General features: G+C 42.1%; 2 protein-coding genes across 4 annotated transcripts in view; both read left to right on the top strand.

The window, feature by feature from the left end:
- Positions 1–5,699, top strand: part of UBQLN1 (ubiquilin 1) — a 48,348-nt gene extending 42,649 nt beyond the window's left edge. For both annotated transcript variants that reach the window (XM_009456778.4, XM_016961026.3), the window contains 3 exons: positions 528–643; positions 1,629–1,797; positions 3,710–5,699. In XM_009456778.4, coding sequence (XP_009455053.2) covers positions 528–643; positions 1,629–1,797; positions 3,710–3,862 — 438 coding nt within the window. In that variant the 3' untranslated portion in view covers positions 3,863–5,699. The remainder of the gene's footprint in view (positions 1–527; positions 644–1,628; positions 1,798–3,709) is intronic.
- Positions 5,700–5,826: 127 nt separating this feature from the next.
- The window catches only part of FRMD3 (FERM domain containing 3), a 416,465-nt gene continuing 402,277 nt past the window's right edge, over positions 5,827–20,014 (top strand). For both annotated transcript variants that reach the window (XR_010148706.1, XM_063787810.1), the window contains exon 1: positions 5,827–5,882. The gene's annotated coding sequence lies outside the window, so the exon portion shown is untranslated. The remainder of the gene's footprint in view (positions 5,883–20,014) is intronic.

Raw genomic sequence — 20,014 nt, 5'->3', positions numbered from 1 at the left:
ATGTAAGCCTATCTTTGGTTAGTCAGGTGGTGTATATTTGGAAGTAGTAAAGCTAAACTCAGGATACATGTATTAACGTCAAATTTGGAACTGTTGTTTTAGAGTGTACCTTACTGGTAAAATTGTTATATCAGTAACAGATAACACTTGGTTAGGTGGAATATGTGGCTTTTTACCATATCCACGTCGTAAGAATTGTGCCTTTGGAGGTTGTGTCTTAGAAGTAATACTTTATCTTCTGTCGGAGAAGGGGAATAGTGGTGGCTTCCAAAGTAGCTCCTGATTTTCTTCTATTATGGAAATGGCTTTCATGATGGACTTAGGAGGAGGTCAAGTAATAATTTGCACACTAGGTTTGCTGTCAAAGAGGAGATACTTGCGTTTATTTTGGGAAAGAAATTATGGATTACCAGTGTCCAGGAGTAAGGTTTTAGATTTTCTCCAGAAGCATAACAGAGAAAAGATTTAAAAATTTACGTTCACTGATTTTAATTCCTTTGTAACCACTAGTTTTCTTTCTTCCTTAGATGCAGAATCCTGATACACTATCAGCAATGTCAAACCCTAGAGCAATGCAGGCCTTGTTACAGATTCAGCAGGGTTTACAGACATTAGCAACGGAAGCCCCGGGCCTCATCCCAGGGTAGGCTTATTTGGGGAAGATAATGAAAGTGTATAATGGTTACTTTCTCTGAGAATTTCAGATTTAGTATTATTCTGCCTGCCTTTTTTTTTTTTTTTTTGGTGGGATACAGGGTCTTGCCCTTCGCCTAGGCTATGAGTGTGGTGGCACAGTTGTGGCTCACTGCAGCCTCGACCTCTCGGGCTCAAGGGATTCTCTCACCTCAGCCTCCCAAGTAGCTGGGACTACAGGTGTGCACCACCACACCTAGCTAATTTATATATATAATTTGTTGTTGTTATTGTTTTTAGAGATGGGGTTTTGCCATGTTATCCAGGCTGGTCTCAAACTTCTGGGCTCAAGAGATTTGGCCTCCCAAAGTGGGATCAGAGACATGAGCCATAGCACCTGGTTCTCCCCCACCGTTTTTATTTATTTATTTACTTATTTATTTATTAAGAGATCGGTTTTTGCTCTTTTACCCTGGCTGAACTTGAACTTCTAAGCTCAGGTGATCCTCCCACCTCAGCCTCCCCAGTAGCTGGGACACAGTGCCTGGCTATGATTGTTTTTAAGTCAGGGTTTTCAAAGTTAAAAATGATTATTATTATTTTTTAAATTCCTTTTAGAGATAGTCTCACTCCATCGAGCAGACTGGAGTGCAGTGGCGCAATCTCAGCTCACTTCAGCCTCTACCTCCTGGGCTAAAGCAATCCTCTTACCTCAGCCTGCCAAGTAACTGATACTACAGGTGTGCACCAGCACACCCAGCTAATTTTGTTTTTATTTTTTGTAGAGATGAAGTCTCAACAATGTTGCCTAGGCTGATCTCAAATTCCTGGGCTGCTGGGATCATCGGTCTCCCAAAATGAGCCACTGCACCAGGCCAAAAGGGCTTATTTTAAGAAGATGGCTTAGCTTATATTATATTAAAATGTAACTGATTTATGGACTGGCTTCTGGTTTTGCAGGACCTTAGGATATTTCCTATTTGTGCTTTCTGTAGGTTTACTCCTGGCTTGGGGGCATTAGGAAGCACTGGAGGCTCTTCGGGAACTAATGGATCTAACGCCACACCTAGTGAAAACACAAGTCCCACAGCAGGAACCACTGAACCTGGACATCAGCAGTTTATTCAGCAGATGCTGCAGGCTCTTGCTGGAGTAAATCCTCAGGTATCAGTTCTTTTCCATTCAAGTTTTGTATTCCTTAATGTTGGAAATTTAGAAATTTCCAAAAAGAAGGAAAAAGGGGGAAAAAAGGAAAGCAGTAGTTCTTAGGTGTTTAGATTAATGAAAAATACAGTCTTAAGGATATTGAGTAAGAAAACAGGCATTACAAAAATTGTTGACTTTGGTGCTGAGACACTAAAGGAAACGTTATTACGGTTGTAGAGAAGACATGCTACAACCTAAAGTCTTATTTTTTAGAAATTGCCTTTAAAAATGCATTTTTTTTTGTTCCTATTTGAAAATCATTTGAAATAGATTTTGCTTTAAAAAAGTTCTTAGGAGGAATGGAAACTTGATTATCCCAAGTACCTCCAGGGCAGCTGTATTCTAGTCTGTCTTTTGACTGGAAAAAAGTCCTAACTACCTTAACTCCACCCATGACACCACCTCCTGCGGTAGCTTGTGTTACATATATATATATCTCGTAAATATGGCTAAAGAATATGGACCCCCTAATAATGTGGTTGCATCTACAAACATACATTGGTTTTACTAATAATGTGCCATTATATAAAGATGATCGCCAGTTTAAACCTGTTTTATTAGGTTGTCCCCAAACTTCTTAATGTCTCAAGGTCTGTTAGGTGCTTTCTGTTTTCTTTTCTGGGTTTCTTTTTTCTTTCCCTTTCTCCTTTCCCCTTTCCTTTTCCTCCTTCCTCTTCCCCTTTCCCTTTTCCCTTTCCTCTTCCCCTTCCCCATTTCCCCTTTTTCCTCTTTCCCCTCTTTGCCTTTCCCTTTTTTTTTTTTCTTTCCCTTTCCCTTTTGACAAAGTGCCCAGGCTGGATGCAATCACAGCTCACTGCGACCTGCACCTCCTGGGCTGCAGCAATCCTCCCACCTTAGCCTCTGGAGTAGCTGGGATTACAGGCGCAGACCACCACACCTGGCTAATTTTTGTATTTTTTGTAGAGCTGGGGTTTCACCATGTTGCCCAGGTTGGTCTCAAACTCCTGAGCTCAAGCGATCTCACCCGCCTTGGCCTCCCAAAGTGCTGGGATTACAGGCGTGAGCCTGGCCTGCTTTCTGTTTTCAAGCTTTACTAAATATAATAAATAGGGCAGGGTTCTGTCTCATACATATCTGTATTCCTGATAAGCTAGCGTAGCATAGTTTCTGGCTCTTGGTAGGTACTCAGTAAATATTCATGGAATAAATAAGAAAGAAGGATTTGGAGTATTAGAATTAATTGTGACATAAGTTAACTTACAAGCCTCCAAATTATCAGGTAGGCCTAGGATTGATTGGTCATTTATATGGAGATTTTTTTTTTAAACTTCATTTCTGAAGAAAAGATTTGATGCTGCTGAAATGTCAGAATTAAGAGTATAATTTTGGGCCTGAAACTGAAGCTCTTTTCTAAGAATTGACTGTCCAGTGCAAAAATTAAACTCACAGTCATTCGAAGAATCATTGAAGCTTTAGAATTTTATACATGAGGATACCAGCTTTTATAGTTACTCAATTGGTCAGTAGCTACACAGATCATCTAATTCTGAACTATCTGTGTGTGTGTGTGTGTGTGTATATATATGTATATACACACACACATACAGGTTTTTCTGCATGTACGTGATCCTCTAAAATAATGGTTGATGTTTATTAAGCTTTTCTCCCCCTCCCCTAAAGTAGAGTCGTGATCTATTTGACATGATTATTTAGGTACAAACTAGACTATTTAAAATAAACTGCTAATGGACTTTTAAATATGTTGGATAAGTTTCAAGAGGTGGGCAGTGTTTTTAAAGCTCAGTAGATCAGCATATGTTATAAAAAAGCAATTAAAAATTTTTAAAAGTCATGTGTGGCAGGGACTGGCTTCCTTTAGAGTTGGATTAATTTTTTTTTTCTTTAATAGCTACAGAATCCAGAAGTCAGATTTCAGCAACAACTGGAACAACTCAGTGCAATGGGATTTTTGAACCGTGAAGCAAACTTGCAAGCTCTAATAGCAACAGGAGGTGATATCAATGCAGCTATTGAAAGGTTACTGGGCTCCCAGCCATCATAGCAGCATTTCTGTATCTTGAAAAAATGTAATTTATTTTTGATAACGGCTCTTAAACTTTAAAATACCTGCTTTATTTCATTTTGACTCTTGGAATTCTGTGCTGTTATAAACAAACCCAATATGATGCATTTTAAGGTGGAGTACAGTAAGATGTGTGGGTTTTTCTGTATTTTTCTTTTCTGGAACAGTGGGAATCAGTGCTTTTCATTTAAGGCTACTGCATGCATCACTTCTGCATTTATTGTAATTTTTTAAAAACATCACCTTTTATAGTTGGGTGACCAGATTTTGTCCTGCATCTGTCCAGTTTATTTGCTTTTTAAACATTAGCCTATGGTAGTAATTTATGTAGAATAAAAGCATTAAAAAGAAGCAAATCATTTGCACTCTATAATTTGTGGTACAGTATTGCTTATTGTGACTTTGGCATGCATTTTTGCAAACAATGCTGTAAGATTTATACTACTGATAATTTTGTTTTATTTGTATACAATATAGAGTATGCACATTTGGGACTGCATTTCTGGAAACATACTGCAATAGGCTATCTGAGCAAAACACCTGTAACTAAAAAAGTGAAGATAAGAAAATACTCTTAAAGCTGAGTATTTCCGAATTGTATAGAATCTTACAGCATCTTTGACAAACATCTCCCAGCAAAAGTGCCGGTTAGTCAGGTTTGTTGAAAATACAGTAGAAAAGCTGATTCTGGTTATCTCTTTAAGGACAATTAATTGTACAGACACATAATGTAACATTGTCTCAACATTCATTCACAGATTGACTGTAAATTACCTTAATCTTTGTGCAGACTGAAGGAACACTGTAGTATACCCCAAAGTGCATTTGCCTAGGACTTCTCAGCTTCTCCCATAGGTAGTTTAACAGGCATTAAAATTTGTAATTGAAATGTTGCTTTCACTGAAAAAGTGTCTTGATGTTTCAGTTATTTTTAATCGCCATAAAAAAATAGAACTATCTTTTGGGTTTATCTGTTTTCTCATGCACAGGCAATACACAAATTTAAAATGAGTTGTGAGCCAATTGTTTCTGAAGTGTTTCGGTAGTTCTATTAAGAAATAGTTAAATATTGTGCTTTTCAGAGCCTCAGAGAAAGGGGGACGGGGTGGGGGGGTGGGGCAGCGGAATCTGTCCTGGATGGGGCCAGCTTAAATAATACTGGCAACCAAGATTCTGTTAGGATTTCTGTGCATATAGTGTAGTAAAGAAGTATCATTCAGGGGTGAAAAACAAAGAGCCGTTTTAATGATGTTGAGTACATTTGGCTGTTTTATAGCCTTTTTCTTCCCTCCCCAAAGAATTCTGTTTGCCTAACTCCCAAACTGTTGGGGTGGTACATTCCTTTAGGACCAATTAAAACATAATTGAGGGTCAGTGATACATTTGGCTGACTCTAGTTCAGTATTCTCTTAGGTGATTATATTCTCTCATGTACAGTTACAGGAAATTAAAATGTTAAAGTAACCTAAAATGAATTCAGACCAATAAAATCAAGGGAAATACAAGTTGATTGCATTACTTCTGTATGTTGCTTGCTATTAAAAAGGTTAAGAGGCCAGGTTACCCACCAGTCCTTGCACTGTTCTGACACTTTCCCCAGGAGGAAAACAAGTACAAAGGTTACGGTGGAGGCATAAGTAGAAGAGATTGTTAAGAAGGGTATTCATGTGTCTTTGCTCTTTCTGCTTTATGCCTCAGTTTGGTTTAAAAACTTCTGTACTGGCAAATGGTGGTATTCAGTGTGGGATAGTGTCATAACTAATTTGACAATTTATTAATCACAAAATAACAATAAATCTCTAGCTTTTACACTTGATTTGTCTTGCCTCTTTTGTAGAAAGAAAAAAAGTCTTTAACTTTTGCTAACCATGTGTTTTAAAGGCTATTGGAGTTGATTTACCCCAGATTTTGTCACATTTTACATTCTTTATTTTTCAGGTTTTCCAATTAAAACGTCACAGTCTTTTGTGGTGTGATAAAAAGATAGCACACTGGGAAGGTAGGTGACTTGAGCTCCACTTTTGATCTTGGTACTTGACTAGTTATGTGACATTGAGGCGTCATGGTTTCTTTATTATACATGTGGTGGTGAGGCTTATAGGTGTGCTGGACTGGGCGATAAGCTCTGAAGTACCTTTAAGCTACTACAGTGGTATGGTTTTTGTTTTTAATATGTTTAATATGTTTATTTAGGTCTAAGTCTAAAGATAAATATCTACATCTTAAGGGGTTCAAAATACTTAAAATTCTTATCAGCACTTAAAGGATGTTTAAAATACTGTAGGCTTAAATTGTTCTCATATTGAGTGATAATATTTAGTACAAATTGAATAAAGAATGGGGTAGTGAAAATAGCATTTCAGGATTTTATTTCCCAGTTATAATATTTGCGATATCCTAAACAAAGTCTAGCAAATATTGAAAAATCAGATAAATGACACCTGGCCTCTGTGTGTATTTAGAATCTTGAGTTTCAGACTTGGTTTAAATATAATAATGAAAAGAGTCTTTTATTCTTACTATGTTAATTTAATAGGCATATATCACAACAAAACATAACAATGGATAACAATATGCTAGTGACAAAAGTGAAGCTAAGCCGTGTGTGCAATGACATACACATGATTAACAAAAAAAAATGACTGTGATTAATGCAGGGAAATACTGCATATTGTACTTCTTCTCATAGAGATTAATGTTAAACATATTACAATCAACAGGAAGTCTTACATGAAAGAAGTCTATTTAAAGTTTTATCAGCTTTTTCCAGTCTCACTAGACCATCTTTTAACTATTCTTTAAGGTGATGCTGTATACAATGAACACCCTTCCTATACTTCGTGTATCTACCCTTCTCTGGTGTTGCACATGGTATTTATCTACTTTGGCTCCTATAAACCCTACCATTCTTTCTGGGCTCAGTTCTGAAGGCGTCCTAAACTTTGCTGATCCAGTGTTTGGTAAACTCTTAACTGTTCATACTTAGTCTTTACTGTCAATTGCTGCATTTTGCTCCTCCCATTCACCTTGTAGCATTTTGTTTTGTTTTTTATTTTTCTGCTCTAAAATTGTCTTGGCAATTACCTAAGTAACATCAGTTGTTCCTCTTCAACTTCTTTGTATCTTTTCTCATAGGCAACTATTATGTCAGAAAGTCAAATTATTGAACATCTACTGAGTGCCAGGTTCTTTTCCAATTGCTCAGAGTATAGCAGCAAATAAAACAAGATTCTGTCCACATGGGGCTTACATAGTAGAATGTAGGGAGATAGGAAAACATACAGATTGCCTGCCAGGTAATCAGTGCTTTGGTGAAAAATGCTGCATAGTGGGGAGACCAGGTCAGGAAGGTGGCGTTCTTATTTTATATAAGGTTGTCAGAGAAAGCCTCAGCTCATTGAGGAGGTGACATTTGAACAGAGACTTGAGTATCTGGAGGGGTGAACAACTTTTCCAGGAAGAAGGACAACTAATGAAAAGGCCCTGAAATAGTGTCCTTGAGTGTATGTCAACCTAAAGGGAAGAAGCTGAGGCACAAAATATAATTTCGAAAGAGTTTACTTGAGCCAAAGTGAGAACAGCTGCCAGGGACCCATTTCAGGTTGCCTTGGGGAGTACTCTGTTTGGTACAAGCAGGTTTTTAAAGGCAAAGGGGAACAAGGAGTGGGCTGATAAAAGTTTTGACAGGTATTCTCATTGGTTTCCAGAGATAATATTGATTAGCCATTGGCTGTACGCTGTTGAACATAGGGTAAAAGTTATGATGTCTGCTGTAGGACATCTTAATGGCTACTTGGTGTCAGTCCAGAGCCCACATAGTCAGTTGCTTCAAGAGGTAATTATTTAGCTCAAGAGGGAATGAGACGTGACTGATGTCACATTTTAAATGCCTCTCTGAGCCTGATAATTTAAAGGGGTTTGCATTCCTCAGATAAAAACTTCTGTTTCTTTCTCAGTATGTTTGTAGAACACAGGGAATCCAGTGTGGGTGGGCAAGATGAACAAGGGGGGAAAGCAGGGTAGGAAATAGGAGAGAGATGGGGTGGTTCAGGTGTTTGACATGGAGGACTTGGTAATACAAAAATCTTTATGACCCACCCCCAGAGTTTGTGATTAATAGTTATGGAGTTGGGGAAGAATTTGCATGTCTAACAAGTTCCTAGGTTGAACAACTAATGAAACAACTAATGAAAACCACTGCACTACAGGAACCAGGGTGAAAACAGGAAGACTTTTCGGAGGTTATAATCTAGTGAGAGATCACAAGGACTTGGACTGGGCTGGTGGCAGTGGAGGTGGTAAGAAGTTGGATTTGGGGTATGTTTTGAAGGTAGAGCCAATAGGATTGACTGATAATAGAGGTGTGAAGTTTAGAGCAAGAGAGGAGTCAAGCAAGGCAAACAAGGTAGAAAGACAGGAGAAGGAGTGGAAATCAGGATTTTGGTGTTGACATATTAAGTTGAATGTACTTGATGGAACATTTAAGTGAAGACGTTGAGGCAAGTGGAGGAGCTCCAAAGGAGAGGAACAGATAACTCATATGGTGAGAGTTAAGAGAGGTCCTGAAAGCGGATGATGAAACTTATTAAGAAGGCGAGCGGTTCAATACACTGCTGCCTCAGGTTCTCATCATGGATTGAGTGTTAACCCTTTGCCGTTAGTAAAGAAAGGACCCTCATGACTATGACTATAGCGGTTTAGAGTGTTGGGGTAAAATTGTGGTTAGAGTGGACTGGCAGGAGGCACAGTTTGGAAGAGAGAGAAACGGGGCAGTAGCGGTGGGGAGGGTGCTGTGGTGGTGGTGGTGTAGAAGTATGCCTTTTTTTTTAAGATGGGAAATACTACAGCATGTTTTTATTTTAATTGTAATGACCAGTGTGTGGGGCATGGGGGAGGGGACTTGCCCTGGTAATTGTTTTCTACCAAAAGAGAGAAATGTACAGAGAGAAACGAGTTACTGTCAGCTTTTGATTCCCGGAAGAGGTTTTAAAAAATAAAATCGGCACCTTTGTTACATGGGCTGAGATGTGAGAGAGAGGGTTTCTTTGTCTTTCCAGCCATCATTTGCCTCAGCTGGGTCTGCCTTTTCTTGCCAGTAGAAGTGGCACCTGCCCAGCCCATCTGAACTACACTTCATGGTCAGCCCTTTCTGAAGTGTAGGAAAAGCACCCCTCCCAGCTTTTTTGCTTGGGTAAGATCTCATTGAACAAAATTGAGATTTCCTCTAAGCTCGGACAGTGGTGAAGCACACCCTCAGTTTGTAATTCCAGCCTGTGCCTGATAACATGAGTATTTCTGACTTCCAGTCAGCTGTCTTGCTTACCACTTTATGCTTAGACAAGGCTAGACACATATAGGAGCTCTCATTAGTTTCCCTCAAAGACCAAAGCTGAGTGTGGGAGCCTAATTCTTTAATGGGATATATACTAGACACTTGGGTATTCAAGCCAGATTTTTTAAAAAAGGTATTTCAGACACATTTTCAATTCCTTATATTTTACAGAGAGGGGAGGGAATTTCCACTGTGTTGTGGTTATCTAATGCTTTATAACAAAACTACACCACAGCTTGGTGGCTTAGAACAAAATCATTCATTTTGTTCATGAGTGAGCAATTTTGGCAGGGCTTGGTGAATACAGCTGGACCAACTTGACTGAGTCTGGAGAATTTACTTTCAAGAGGGCTTATTATGCACATGGATGTTAAATTAGTGCCTGCTTTTATCTGGGAGTGCACTCAGGGTCTCAGTTCCTTTCCACATGGGCCTTCCAATAGGGCTGCTGTGCTTCCTTACAACATGACTGGTGGGTTTCAAAAATAAGTATTTTAAGAAAAATGAAAAGTGCTGTTTTTTTTTAAGTTCTGGGCTCCTAACTGGCCCAGTGTCATATCTCCAGTATTCTATTGTCCAAGCAGTCTTAGCTTGCCCAAATTTAAGAGGAGGGTTCGAAGACCCCACTGCTTGTTGGGAAGGATGTCAAATAATTTGTGAGCATCTTTATCACACACTGCAATCCCAGAAGGAGGAAAATGTTGGAGGGGTACACATTTCTTCTCCACTGTTCCTCCCTTTCTAAGGGAAGTAGTGACATGGCTGCTTGTTGAATAGTGTAGAAGGAACTAAGCATAACTATGAACCCGTTTGGGAAACTGTCCAAAGGGAAGCATGCATGCTAGTCTACTTCCTGCCCCAAGGTTAGGGAGATAGGCTTGACCCCTACGAGTTTTTTTTTTTTTTAAACTGTGGTAAAGTATACATATCATAAAATTTACCATTGTAACCATTTTAAAGGGTACAATTCAGTGCCATTAAGTATATTCATAATGTTGTATAACTACATCACCATCCTTCAGAACTTTCTTATCACCCCAAAAGGAAACCTTGTAGCCAGTAAGCATTCAATCCCTATTCCCTCCTCACCCAACCCCTGGCAACTGCAAAGTCTTGTTTTCTGTCTCTCTGGATTTACCTATTCTGGACATTTTATATAACTGGAATCATTTAATATGTGGCCTTTTGTGTCTGGCTTCTTTGACTTATGTTTTCAAGGTCCATCCATTTTGTACTGTGTAATCTCATTCCTTTTTATGGCTGAATAATGTTCCACTGTATATTTATGCCACATTTTATTCATTCATCTGTTGATGGACCCTTTTCACCATTTTCCTATTGTGAACAATGTTGCAATGAATATTGGCCTACAAGTTTGAGTTTCCGTTTTCAGTTTGTGCACCTGAAAAATCTAAGACAGATCTCAGTTCATTTAGAAAGTTTATTCTGCCAAGGTTGGGGATGCACGCCCGTGACGCAGCCTCAGGAGGTCCTGACAGCATGTGCCCAAGGTGGTTGAGGCATAGTTTCATTTTATACATTTTAGGGAGACATGAGACATCAATCAATATATGTAAGATGTACATTGGTTCCGTCTAGAAAGATGGGACAACTCAAATGGGGAGGGGGCTTTCAGGTCACTGGTAGGTGAGAGACAAATGGTTACATTCTTTTGAGTTTCTGATTAGCCTCTCCAAAGGAGGCAATCAGATATGCATTTATCTCAGTGAGCAGAGGGGTGACTTTAAATAGAATGGGAGGCAGGTTTGCCCTAAGCAGTTCCCCTCTTGACTTTCTCTTTAGCTTAGTAGTTTTGGGGCTGTAAGATTTATTTTCCTTTCACAATTTCCTTTGGGGATATATGTAGGAGTGGAATTGCTGGGTCATAATGGTAATTCCATTGTTAACTTTTTGTGGAACTACTGAATGGTTTCCATAGTGGCTGCACCATTTTACATTCCCACGGGCGTTGTTTGGGTTCCAGTTTACATCTTGCCAACACTTCATTCCTCCTCCACTTCCCTTCCCTGTTTTTTTAATTACTGCCATCGTGGTAGGTGTGAAGTGGGATCTCATTGTGAGTTTTTTTTTGTTTTCTTGTTGTTTTTGAGACAAGAGCCTTGCTCTGTTGCCCAGGCTAGAGTGCAGTGGTGTGATCTCAGCTCACTGCAGCCTCCGCCTCCCAGGTTCAAATGATTCTTCTACCTCAGCCTCCTGAGTAGCTGGGACTACAGGCATGTGCCACCACGCCTAGCTAATTTTTTGTATTTTTTGTAGAGACGGGGTTTCACCATGTTGGCCAGGCTGGTTTCGAACTCCTAACCTCAGGTGATCTGCCTGCCTTGGCCTCCGAAAGTGCTGGGATTATAGGTATGAGCAGCACCAGGCCTAATTGTGGTTTTGATTTGCATTCCCATAATGACTTAATGATGATGAGCATCTTTCATATGTTGTTGGCCATTTGCATACCTTTGGAGAAATGAAGTCTTTTTCTATTTTTCTTTTGTTGCTTGTGCTTTTGGTGTTGCAGCGAAGAATACATTGCTAGGCTGGGCGCTGTGGCTCACACCTGTAATCCCAGCACTTTGGGAGGCTGAGGTGGGTGGATCACCTGAGGTCAGAGTTTGAGACCAGCCTGGCCCACATAGTGAAACCCTGTTTCTACTAAAAATACAAAATTGGAGGCTGAGGCGGGTGGATCACCTGAGGTCAGAGTTTGAGACCAGCCTGGCTAACATAGTGAAATCCTGTTTCTACTAAAAATACAAAATTAGCTGGGCCTGGTGGTGCATGCCTGTAATCCCAGCTACTTGGGAGGCTGAGGCAGGAGAACTGTTTGAACCCGGGAGGCAGAGGTTGCAGTGAGTCAAGATCGCACCACTGCACTCCAGCCTGGGTGACAATAGCGAAACTCTGTCCCCCGCTCCCCCCCAAAAAAAAACAAAGAATACATTGCTTCCCCCTATATTTTCTTCTAAGAGTTTTTTGGTTTTAGCTCTTCTATTTAGGTCACTGATAAATTGGAGTTATTTTTGTTTATAGCAAGAGTCGCAATTTGTAATTGGTTTTGTGGTTCTAGATTTGCAAAAGGAAGACCAGAATGTTTTACCCATTCCCACCCTTCTCCTTCAAGAAAATAATAAAAACAAAACCTAGAAAGACCAAGGACAAATTATGGCTTAAAGATAACATGATACTAGATACTAAAATGTTGCTGATTGTAGAGCGTGCTCTTGACCAACTGAGATCTTTGGTTTTCCCAGGAAATTGTTGAAGTTCTTTACTTCCTCTTCTCATTTCTATGTCTTCTCCACCCTCATACACTATCACCCAGTATGACTTCCATTCTCTAGTCTTAATGAAGGTGTGATTTGTATCATATCCGCAGACACTAAGCCTACTTCATACTCTTGTACCGTGTGCACTGTGAACGCTGATCCCAATTTTAATGTAGCACTGTTAGAAGTCTCAGTATCACATATAAGCAGTGGGTACAAACCAGCCTAATAAAAGCATGTGGGTGAAATCCATATGGAAAGAATGTATAAATGATGTTAAAGACATCATTTGTTAAATAAGTTAAAGATGGAAAATACTGATTAGACAGTGAGGCAAGTGATAACTTTGTGTACATCCTCATGAAATTGAAGAATTAGTTGAGGGCTACAAAAAATGTTAATCAGCAAAGAGGTGGTAGTTCTCAACCCTTGCTTCACATTAGAATCAGCTAAAACGATTAAAAAATAAGGCCACCTCAGACTAAGTGGAATTGTATCCGGGTGAGGCTCATGCATACATTTTAAAAGCTCTTAAAGTGATTGTAATGTGCTGCCAGGGTGTGACTTAGGCAGTGGTTTTCAGCTTCAGTTGTGCATACAGATCACCTGGGACCTTGTTAAAATGCATATTCTTATTCGAAAAGTAACTCAGAATGGAGCCAAGACATGAGTTAAAGCAAAAAACTCTTAGAAGAAAACATAGGTGTAAATCTTTGTGACCTTGGGTAAGGCAGTGGTTTTTTAGGTAGGACACCAAAAGCACAACCAACCAATGAGAAATAGGTAAATTGGACTTCATCAAACTTTAGTGTTTTTTGCCTCAAAGGAAATGATGAAGAAAGTACAAAGACAATCCAATTCACAGAACGTAAGATAACATTTGCAAGTAATATATCTGATAAAGAACTTTTACAACTCAACAGTGAAGAGACACTTTTAAAAATACAAAGAATTTGAATAGACATGTCTCCAAGGAAGATGAACAGATCACCAGTAAGCATGTGAAAAGATGCTCTTCATCACTAGGGAAATGCAAATCAAAATCTTAAGAAGATACCACTTCACACTCACTGGGATGGCTGTAATCATGAAGACAGACCAATAACAAGTGTTGGTGAATGTGGAGAAATTGGAAGCTTCTTACATTGCTGGTGGGAATGTAAAATGGGGCAGCTACTTGGAAAACAATTCAGCAGTTTCTCAAAAGATTTAACTGCATAGTTAGCATTTGACCCAGCAATTTCACTGGTATGTATATACCCAAGAAAAATGAAAACAATATGTCCCCACAAAAAACGTGTACACGAATGAATGTTCCTGGCAGCATTATTCTTAGTATCAAAAATGTGGAAACAACCCAAATATCCATGAACTGGTGAATCCATTTCTTAAAATGTGGTATATCCATGCAGTGGAATATTATTCAGCAACAAAAAGGAATGAAGTACTAATACACCCTAAAGCAGGGACAGACATTTTTACATAGGCCCTGGGTACTTCTTGGACAAATATGTTGGCTGGAGTTGGGTGAGATGGGATAACTTCTCAAGGTCTTCAGTTCCACATAGGTTAACCACAAGAGGCCAAGTGATGGAAGGGGAAGTGGTATATGTACTGGGACATTAGTCCACTAGTCCATGTCACTCAACCATCTGGCCTCGGGGTAGAGGTCAGCTACTACAACCTGGCCCTTGGGTGGGAAACCTACCAAATTCTAATTTTTTTGGGAAGGGAAGTTAAATCCTCCCATCTGAACTCCTGGTGATTCTAAAGATAATGTGTCCCAAACTTTCAAATTGAGGCCTAAAAGATCTTAGTGGCAGTGACAATGATATCTGACAGTGAGAAAAAAGTAGTTCCTGTCATCCAGATGCTGGCCTGGTATTAAAAGCTAGGCCTTCATGTCCTGCTAAGCATACACAATTTCACAGGACACCTACATCAGAACAAGACTGCTTTTCAGCCGTGGTGGGTCAAGACAAAGGAACATTTCTTTAGTCATGTCAACACCGAAAAACGTGAGCATTTTCCAAGATGCAAAAATGACCAGACATCTCCTTGTCCTGGTTAATGTGCTTCTTAACCAGTTATAGCTTTAGCTTCACTTCCTTCTTCACACTTTACTTTTTTTTTTTTTTTTTTTTTTTTTGAGACGGAGTCTCTCTCTGTCACCAGGCTGGAGTGCAGTGGCACAATCTTGGCTCGCTGCAACCTCCGCCTCCCAGGTTCAAGCAATTCTCCTGCCTCAGCCTCGCGAGCACCTGGGATTACAGGCACCCGTCACCATGCCCAGCTAATTTTTGTATTTTTAGTAGAGATGGGGTTTCAGCATGTTGGCCAGGATGGTCTCTATCTCTCAACCTTGTGATCCGCCCGCCTTGGCCTCCCAAAGTGCTGGGATTACAGGCGTGAACCACTGCGCCCGGCATATTTTCTTAAGATAACCAGTTATCCCCCACTTTCTGACAGCATCCATTTAGAGAGCCCTGCTTCCTTGAACCCTACTCAGGACTACCTATCATGCAACCAAACCTTAAATCCTTTCTGACATCTTACTGAGTCTTTCGCGCAGTTTTTGGAGGTGTGTGTTCTTCCTTATACAGTGAGCAGTCAACCCAACTTTTTCAGGGCAGATTGTGTTCCTGTGTTATCTGGTCTGGAGCTGCATAGTTGTTGCCCTATTCAGATAGTGTGTGCATTTTTAATTTTGTCACAGTCTTCAGTCTCCCATATCCCACTAGTGTTGGTCACATTCTTTGGCCATCAAATTTGCAAGTCTTGCCATGGACTGTCATGGGTTGAGGGCATTTCCTTAGGCACCATCTGATTGGGTCCCTGATTAAGGTATGTGTTAGATATTCAACATCAGGTCTGGGGTCCTCCTAAGTGATGACCAGTGACTTCAACCTCCCACAAAGTGGACTTCAATTTGCACAGCATCCAGGGTAGGTTGCTGGGGGGAAACTCTGCTGGAGGGAATGATGATCATCAGGAAATCAGCACCAGCTCACATTTCACACATGAGATTCTGTGAAACTGGGCTGAAACAGCTCCACACACTGATGCTCAACACAGCTTATTGGCTGAATGCCTAATCAGATCCTAATTCCTTGGTAATTGCTGGCCCATGATACAGTTAATACCCTGATCTTGAATATATCTTTGATCAGATATATTCTGAACAGATGTGCTGTTCAGTGAAGGGATAATAAACTTGCATATTACAGTTTCAGAAAATTAAAATCCCTGGTGGATGGTGTCTTTGATTAAAGTCAGCTTGTTATAGTTTCCTCCTGGTTCTTGTACTCTGTCCACTGAAAAATAGTTTGCTTATCAGAGCAGACTCTAGAGAGGCACAGGATGTGAGCACTGGACCTTGGCAGCATCTAGTGACATCCCCTAGGGCTGCCTTATCTGTGTCACCCAGCTAGTTTACGCCAGTGCTATGCCTTGAGCCCATGTTTTTCTGGGTCCTGATTCCAGAGCCGGCTGCTCAGCTGATTGCTGGGTCATCCCATGCTTCAGGGACCTCATCCTAGGCTCTGCCTGATGTAACCTGCCCAAGGGCTGGGGAAAGGGGTGTGGAAAGACAGAGACTCGGTGGGGAGCTAAGCTATCAGAGCCAAAAGACTTCATTCTTACGAGGCAGGTGATACCCTCATTTTACAGGAGAGAAAAATGTTTAATCTGAAATTTTTCTGGTGGTGGGAATGGAGACTTGGGCGGGGGGGGGGGGCGGGTGGAGAATCCTCCCAGAGGAGAAGGTGAATCTTTTATCTCCATCCATTTTGAGCCACTGCAAACCATCTGGCCCTTCTTCCCTGGGTTCTTTGTGCTTGCTGGGTCTCTCCCACCCCGGCCACCAGAGGGCAGTACCGGTCCACACCTCGGTCTCCCTGGGACCATGTTTGGGAAGATTAGAACAGTGCTCTCAACCCACCAGACTCCTTTTCAACACCTGCTTTTTAACAACTATTTTCCAATGCCCCTTTACTATCACAAAATGAGATTGCTAACAAAACGTACCTAAGCAATTAATAAACATAATGCCTTAGCTCTAATGTAAAGGACACATGAAAGTACGAATAAGGGCCGGGCCTGGTGGCTCACGCTTGTAATCCCAGCACTTTGGGAGGCCGAGGCGGGCGGATCACGAGGTCAGGAGATCGAGACCACGGTGAAACCCCGTCTCTACTAAAAATACAAAAAATTAGCCGGGCATGGTGGCGGGCGCCTGTAGTCCCAGCTACTCGGAGAGGCTGAGGCAGGAGAATGGCGTGAACCCGGGAGGCGGAGCTTGCAGTGAGCCGAGATCGCGCCACTGCACTCCAGCCTGGGTGACAGAGCGAGACTCTGTCTCAAAAAAAGAAAAAAAGTACGAATAAACTTTCAGTGTGTACTGCTTGAGCACGACTACACTAAATGAACACGATGGAGTCATTATATGCTTGTGCCCATTGTGGGGTCACCCCTGAAAGAATGCAAGTGCATGTGGGTATGTTGTGTCGGTGACAAACACATCGTGATTTTCTAAAATGGTAAACAATTCTTGGTAAAGTTAAAAAATAAAATGGGGGCCAGGCACAATGGCTCATGCCTGTAATCCCAGCACTTTGGGAGGCTGAGGCGGGCAGATCACTTGAGGTCGGGAGTTTGAGACCAGCCTGGCCAACATGGGGAAACCCCATTGCTACTAAAAATACAAAAACTAGCCGGGCGTGGCGGCATGCACCAGCTACTCGGGAGGCTGAGGCAGGAGAATCGCTTGAACCTGGGAGGCGGAGGTTGCAGTGAGCTGAGATTGGGCCACTGTACTCCAGCCTGGGCAACAGAGTGAGACTCTGTCTCAAAAAAGGAAAAAAGAAAACTCTCTTCAAACCCAGTACTCATTGTTAGGTGTCAAGTGCATGGGAGCTGGACGCAGGCCTACTCTCCAGCTCATAGACTTTCTCCAAGTGTGATGGTGGGGAGGCGCCTGTGCTGGGGTTGCGGCCCTCCTCACAGTGGTGCATTCACTGCATTGATTTTTTTTTATTGAGATAAAAAATTGCCAGTATCAAAAAATGGCAGATAAAAATTTATACACCATAAAATTCATTTGAAAGTGGGCATCAGTGGATTTAGTGTATTTTACTGTGCTGTGCAAACATCACTACTATTGTGTAACTCCAGAATATGTCCATCACCCGCAAAAGAAACTGTGTACCTGTTAGCCAGTCCCAAGTCCCGCCTTCCCCATCCCAGGCAACCCATCCGTCTGTCTCTGTGGATTCTTCTATTCTGGACACCTTTTCCCTTATCTCTCTGTGTGTTCACTTCATCTGAATGCCTCATTGACTATTCCCTGCTGTTACACCAAGAGAAACAATTGAGAGGCACACCCATCTCTTTGGTCCCTTCTACCTGCTACCTGCGATCCCTGCCAAATCAGCCGCTTTACACAGTTGGGGTTAGGTGCTCCCCAGCCTATCACCAGCCCAAAGCACCACTTTAGAGACTGCACTTCATCCCTGGCCTTTCGTGAGTTGTCCAGTGGGTCTTTGGCGAGAACTAATCCAGTCCTAAACTTCACCTTCATCAAGATTCCCCCAGCTGCTGCCATCTAAGTGGGCTCAGCATGAGCAGGGGATCCAAATGGGGTCCTGGTTGTCAGACCTTACCCTGAGGCTCCCACCCCTGGCTGCTCACCAGAGTCAGTTGTGGAGCTTTCAGAGGTGAGACCAGGGCCCCTCATGACAGACGCTGCTTCAGTGGGCTTGGAGGAAGCAGGAACAGGTCTGTGCTTTTCAGTTCCTCAGGTGACTCTTAACAAGCAGTCGAGGTTGAGAATCACTGCCTTCCTCAATTTTTCCTGTTTCCTGTCACCATGACAAAGGGGAGGCCAAAGGCTAGTCCAGCTGTGGAGCAGCTGTGGGGGTCTTTAGTCAAGGAATGTGCTTTGGCATTCATTATGGGGAGAGAGCTGGGACAGGGGCACGATCCAGCCAGAATGGATGCTTTTCAGCAGTTCTAAGTCCCCATGGTCAAGGGCCTTGTTGCGTCCTTTCTGTCCCAGGACTCTAACTGGTGCCAGATAATACGCGATGCCTTATCTTTCACCCCAACTGGAACCACCTGATGGCCAGGGCTTTGTGTCACAAGCCTCAAACCCTCCATGGTGCCTGTCACATACAGTCTGGACTCACTACTAAGTACAATGGATTGGTTGATTTCTCCCTTCACATGGCAGGGGGACTTACCCAGCTGGGATGTGTTAATTTGACAACTTCAAGTGCCTGGCCCCCAAATATGAGGGTTGATGTAAACCAAAGCCAGCCAGAAGCTACTCCAAATATCTTGGCAAAGAGAAAAATCAAGGGCTCCACGTTTTCTTAGGCAAGGACCATCCACCAATACAGCCCTTTTATTCCACTGGCATGTGATTTCCTTCCTTCCTTCCTTCCTTCCTTCCTTCCTTCCTTCCTTCCTTCCTTCCTTCCCTCCCTCCCTCCCTCCCTCTTCCTTTCCCTTTCCTTTTCCCCCTTCCCTCTCCCCTCCCCTCTTCTTTCCCTTCTTCCCCCTTCCTTCCCCCCTCCCCTCCCCTCTTCCTTTCCCTCTTCCCCCTTCCCTTCCCTTCTTTCTTTTCTTTCTTGATGGGATCTCTCCATTGCCCACGCAGGAGTACAGTGATGCAATCATAGCAAACTTCCTGGCTCAAGCAATCCTCCAACCTCAGTGCCCCCTGAGTAGCTGGGACTACATGTGCATTCCACCATGCCTGGCTAATTTATTTTTTTCACAGACGGGATCTCGCTATGTTGCCCAATCTGGCCTCAAACTCCTGGGCTCAAGTGATCCTCTCTCTTGGCCTCCAGGGTCACTGGGGTTACAGGCACAAGCCACTGCACCTGGCTGTAGTTCTTGAGTCAAGTATGACATATGCTGGTGAATAGAAACAGGTAAATTGGTTCTAAAACTCAATCTCTGGCCAGAGCTAACCAGTGGGCCCACAGGGTGGCCAGGTCCTGTGGCCCTGGTTGGGACAGAAGGATAAAGCATCTTCCTGGAGTACGGGGAAGGGCTCAAACCTGGCCCATGTTGGTCAGATTTTGGCCTGCACAGCTGGTGCCCAGGTAAGCTGCATGCCAGGAGGGCACTGGCACTTCTCCCCTCCTGCTCTGCATCCCCCAGCGCTGCTGCCGCGGTGCTAGTGACACATCACTGCCCACTGGAAAGTTTCATTTCATGTCTTGGCCATAGCAGCTCTAGTGCTTTTTCTTCACCTGCCTAGGGTCCATTGCTGATGACTTTTACACAGGACAGCAAGCAGGTGGACATCAGCCTAGGCTCACGGAGGTGTTTTAGAGACCTCTGGTTCCTCTTTGTAGAATGAGGGATATACTGGGTCAGCGAGTCTCTCACTTCATTCGCCTGAGTTCCACCTTGGCAATTTTGTAATGGATCATGTACTTTTTATTTATCTTGAAATGACCCAATTTATATAAAAATGTTCTGCTTTCAAAAACTGTAATGTCACTACTT

The sequence above is a fragment of the Pan troglodytes genome, chromosome 11, assembly GCF_028858775.2.
Source record: "Pan troglodytes isolate AG18354 chromosome 11, NHGRI_mPanTro3-v2.0_pri, whole genome shotgun sequence".
Classification (NCBI taxonomy): Eukaryota; Metazoa; Chordata; class Mammalia; order Primates; family Hominidae; genus Pan; species Pan troglodytes.
The sequence above is the reverse complement of the archived record's forward strand: the minus strand, read 5'-3'. Positions and strand labels throughout refer to the sequence as shown.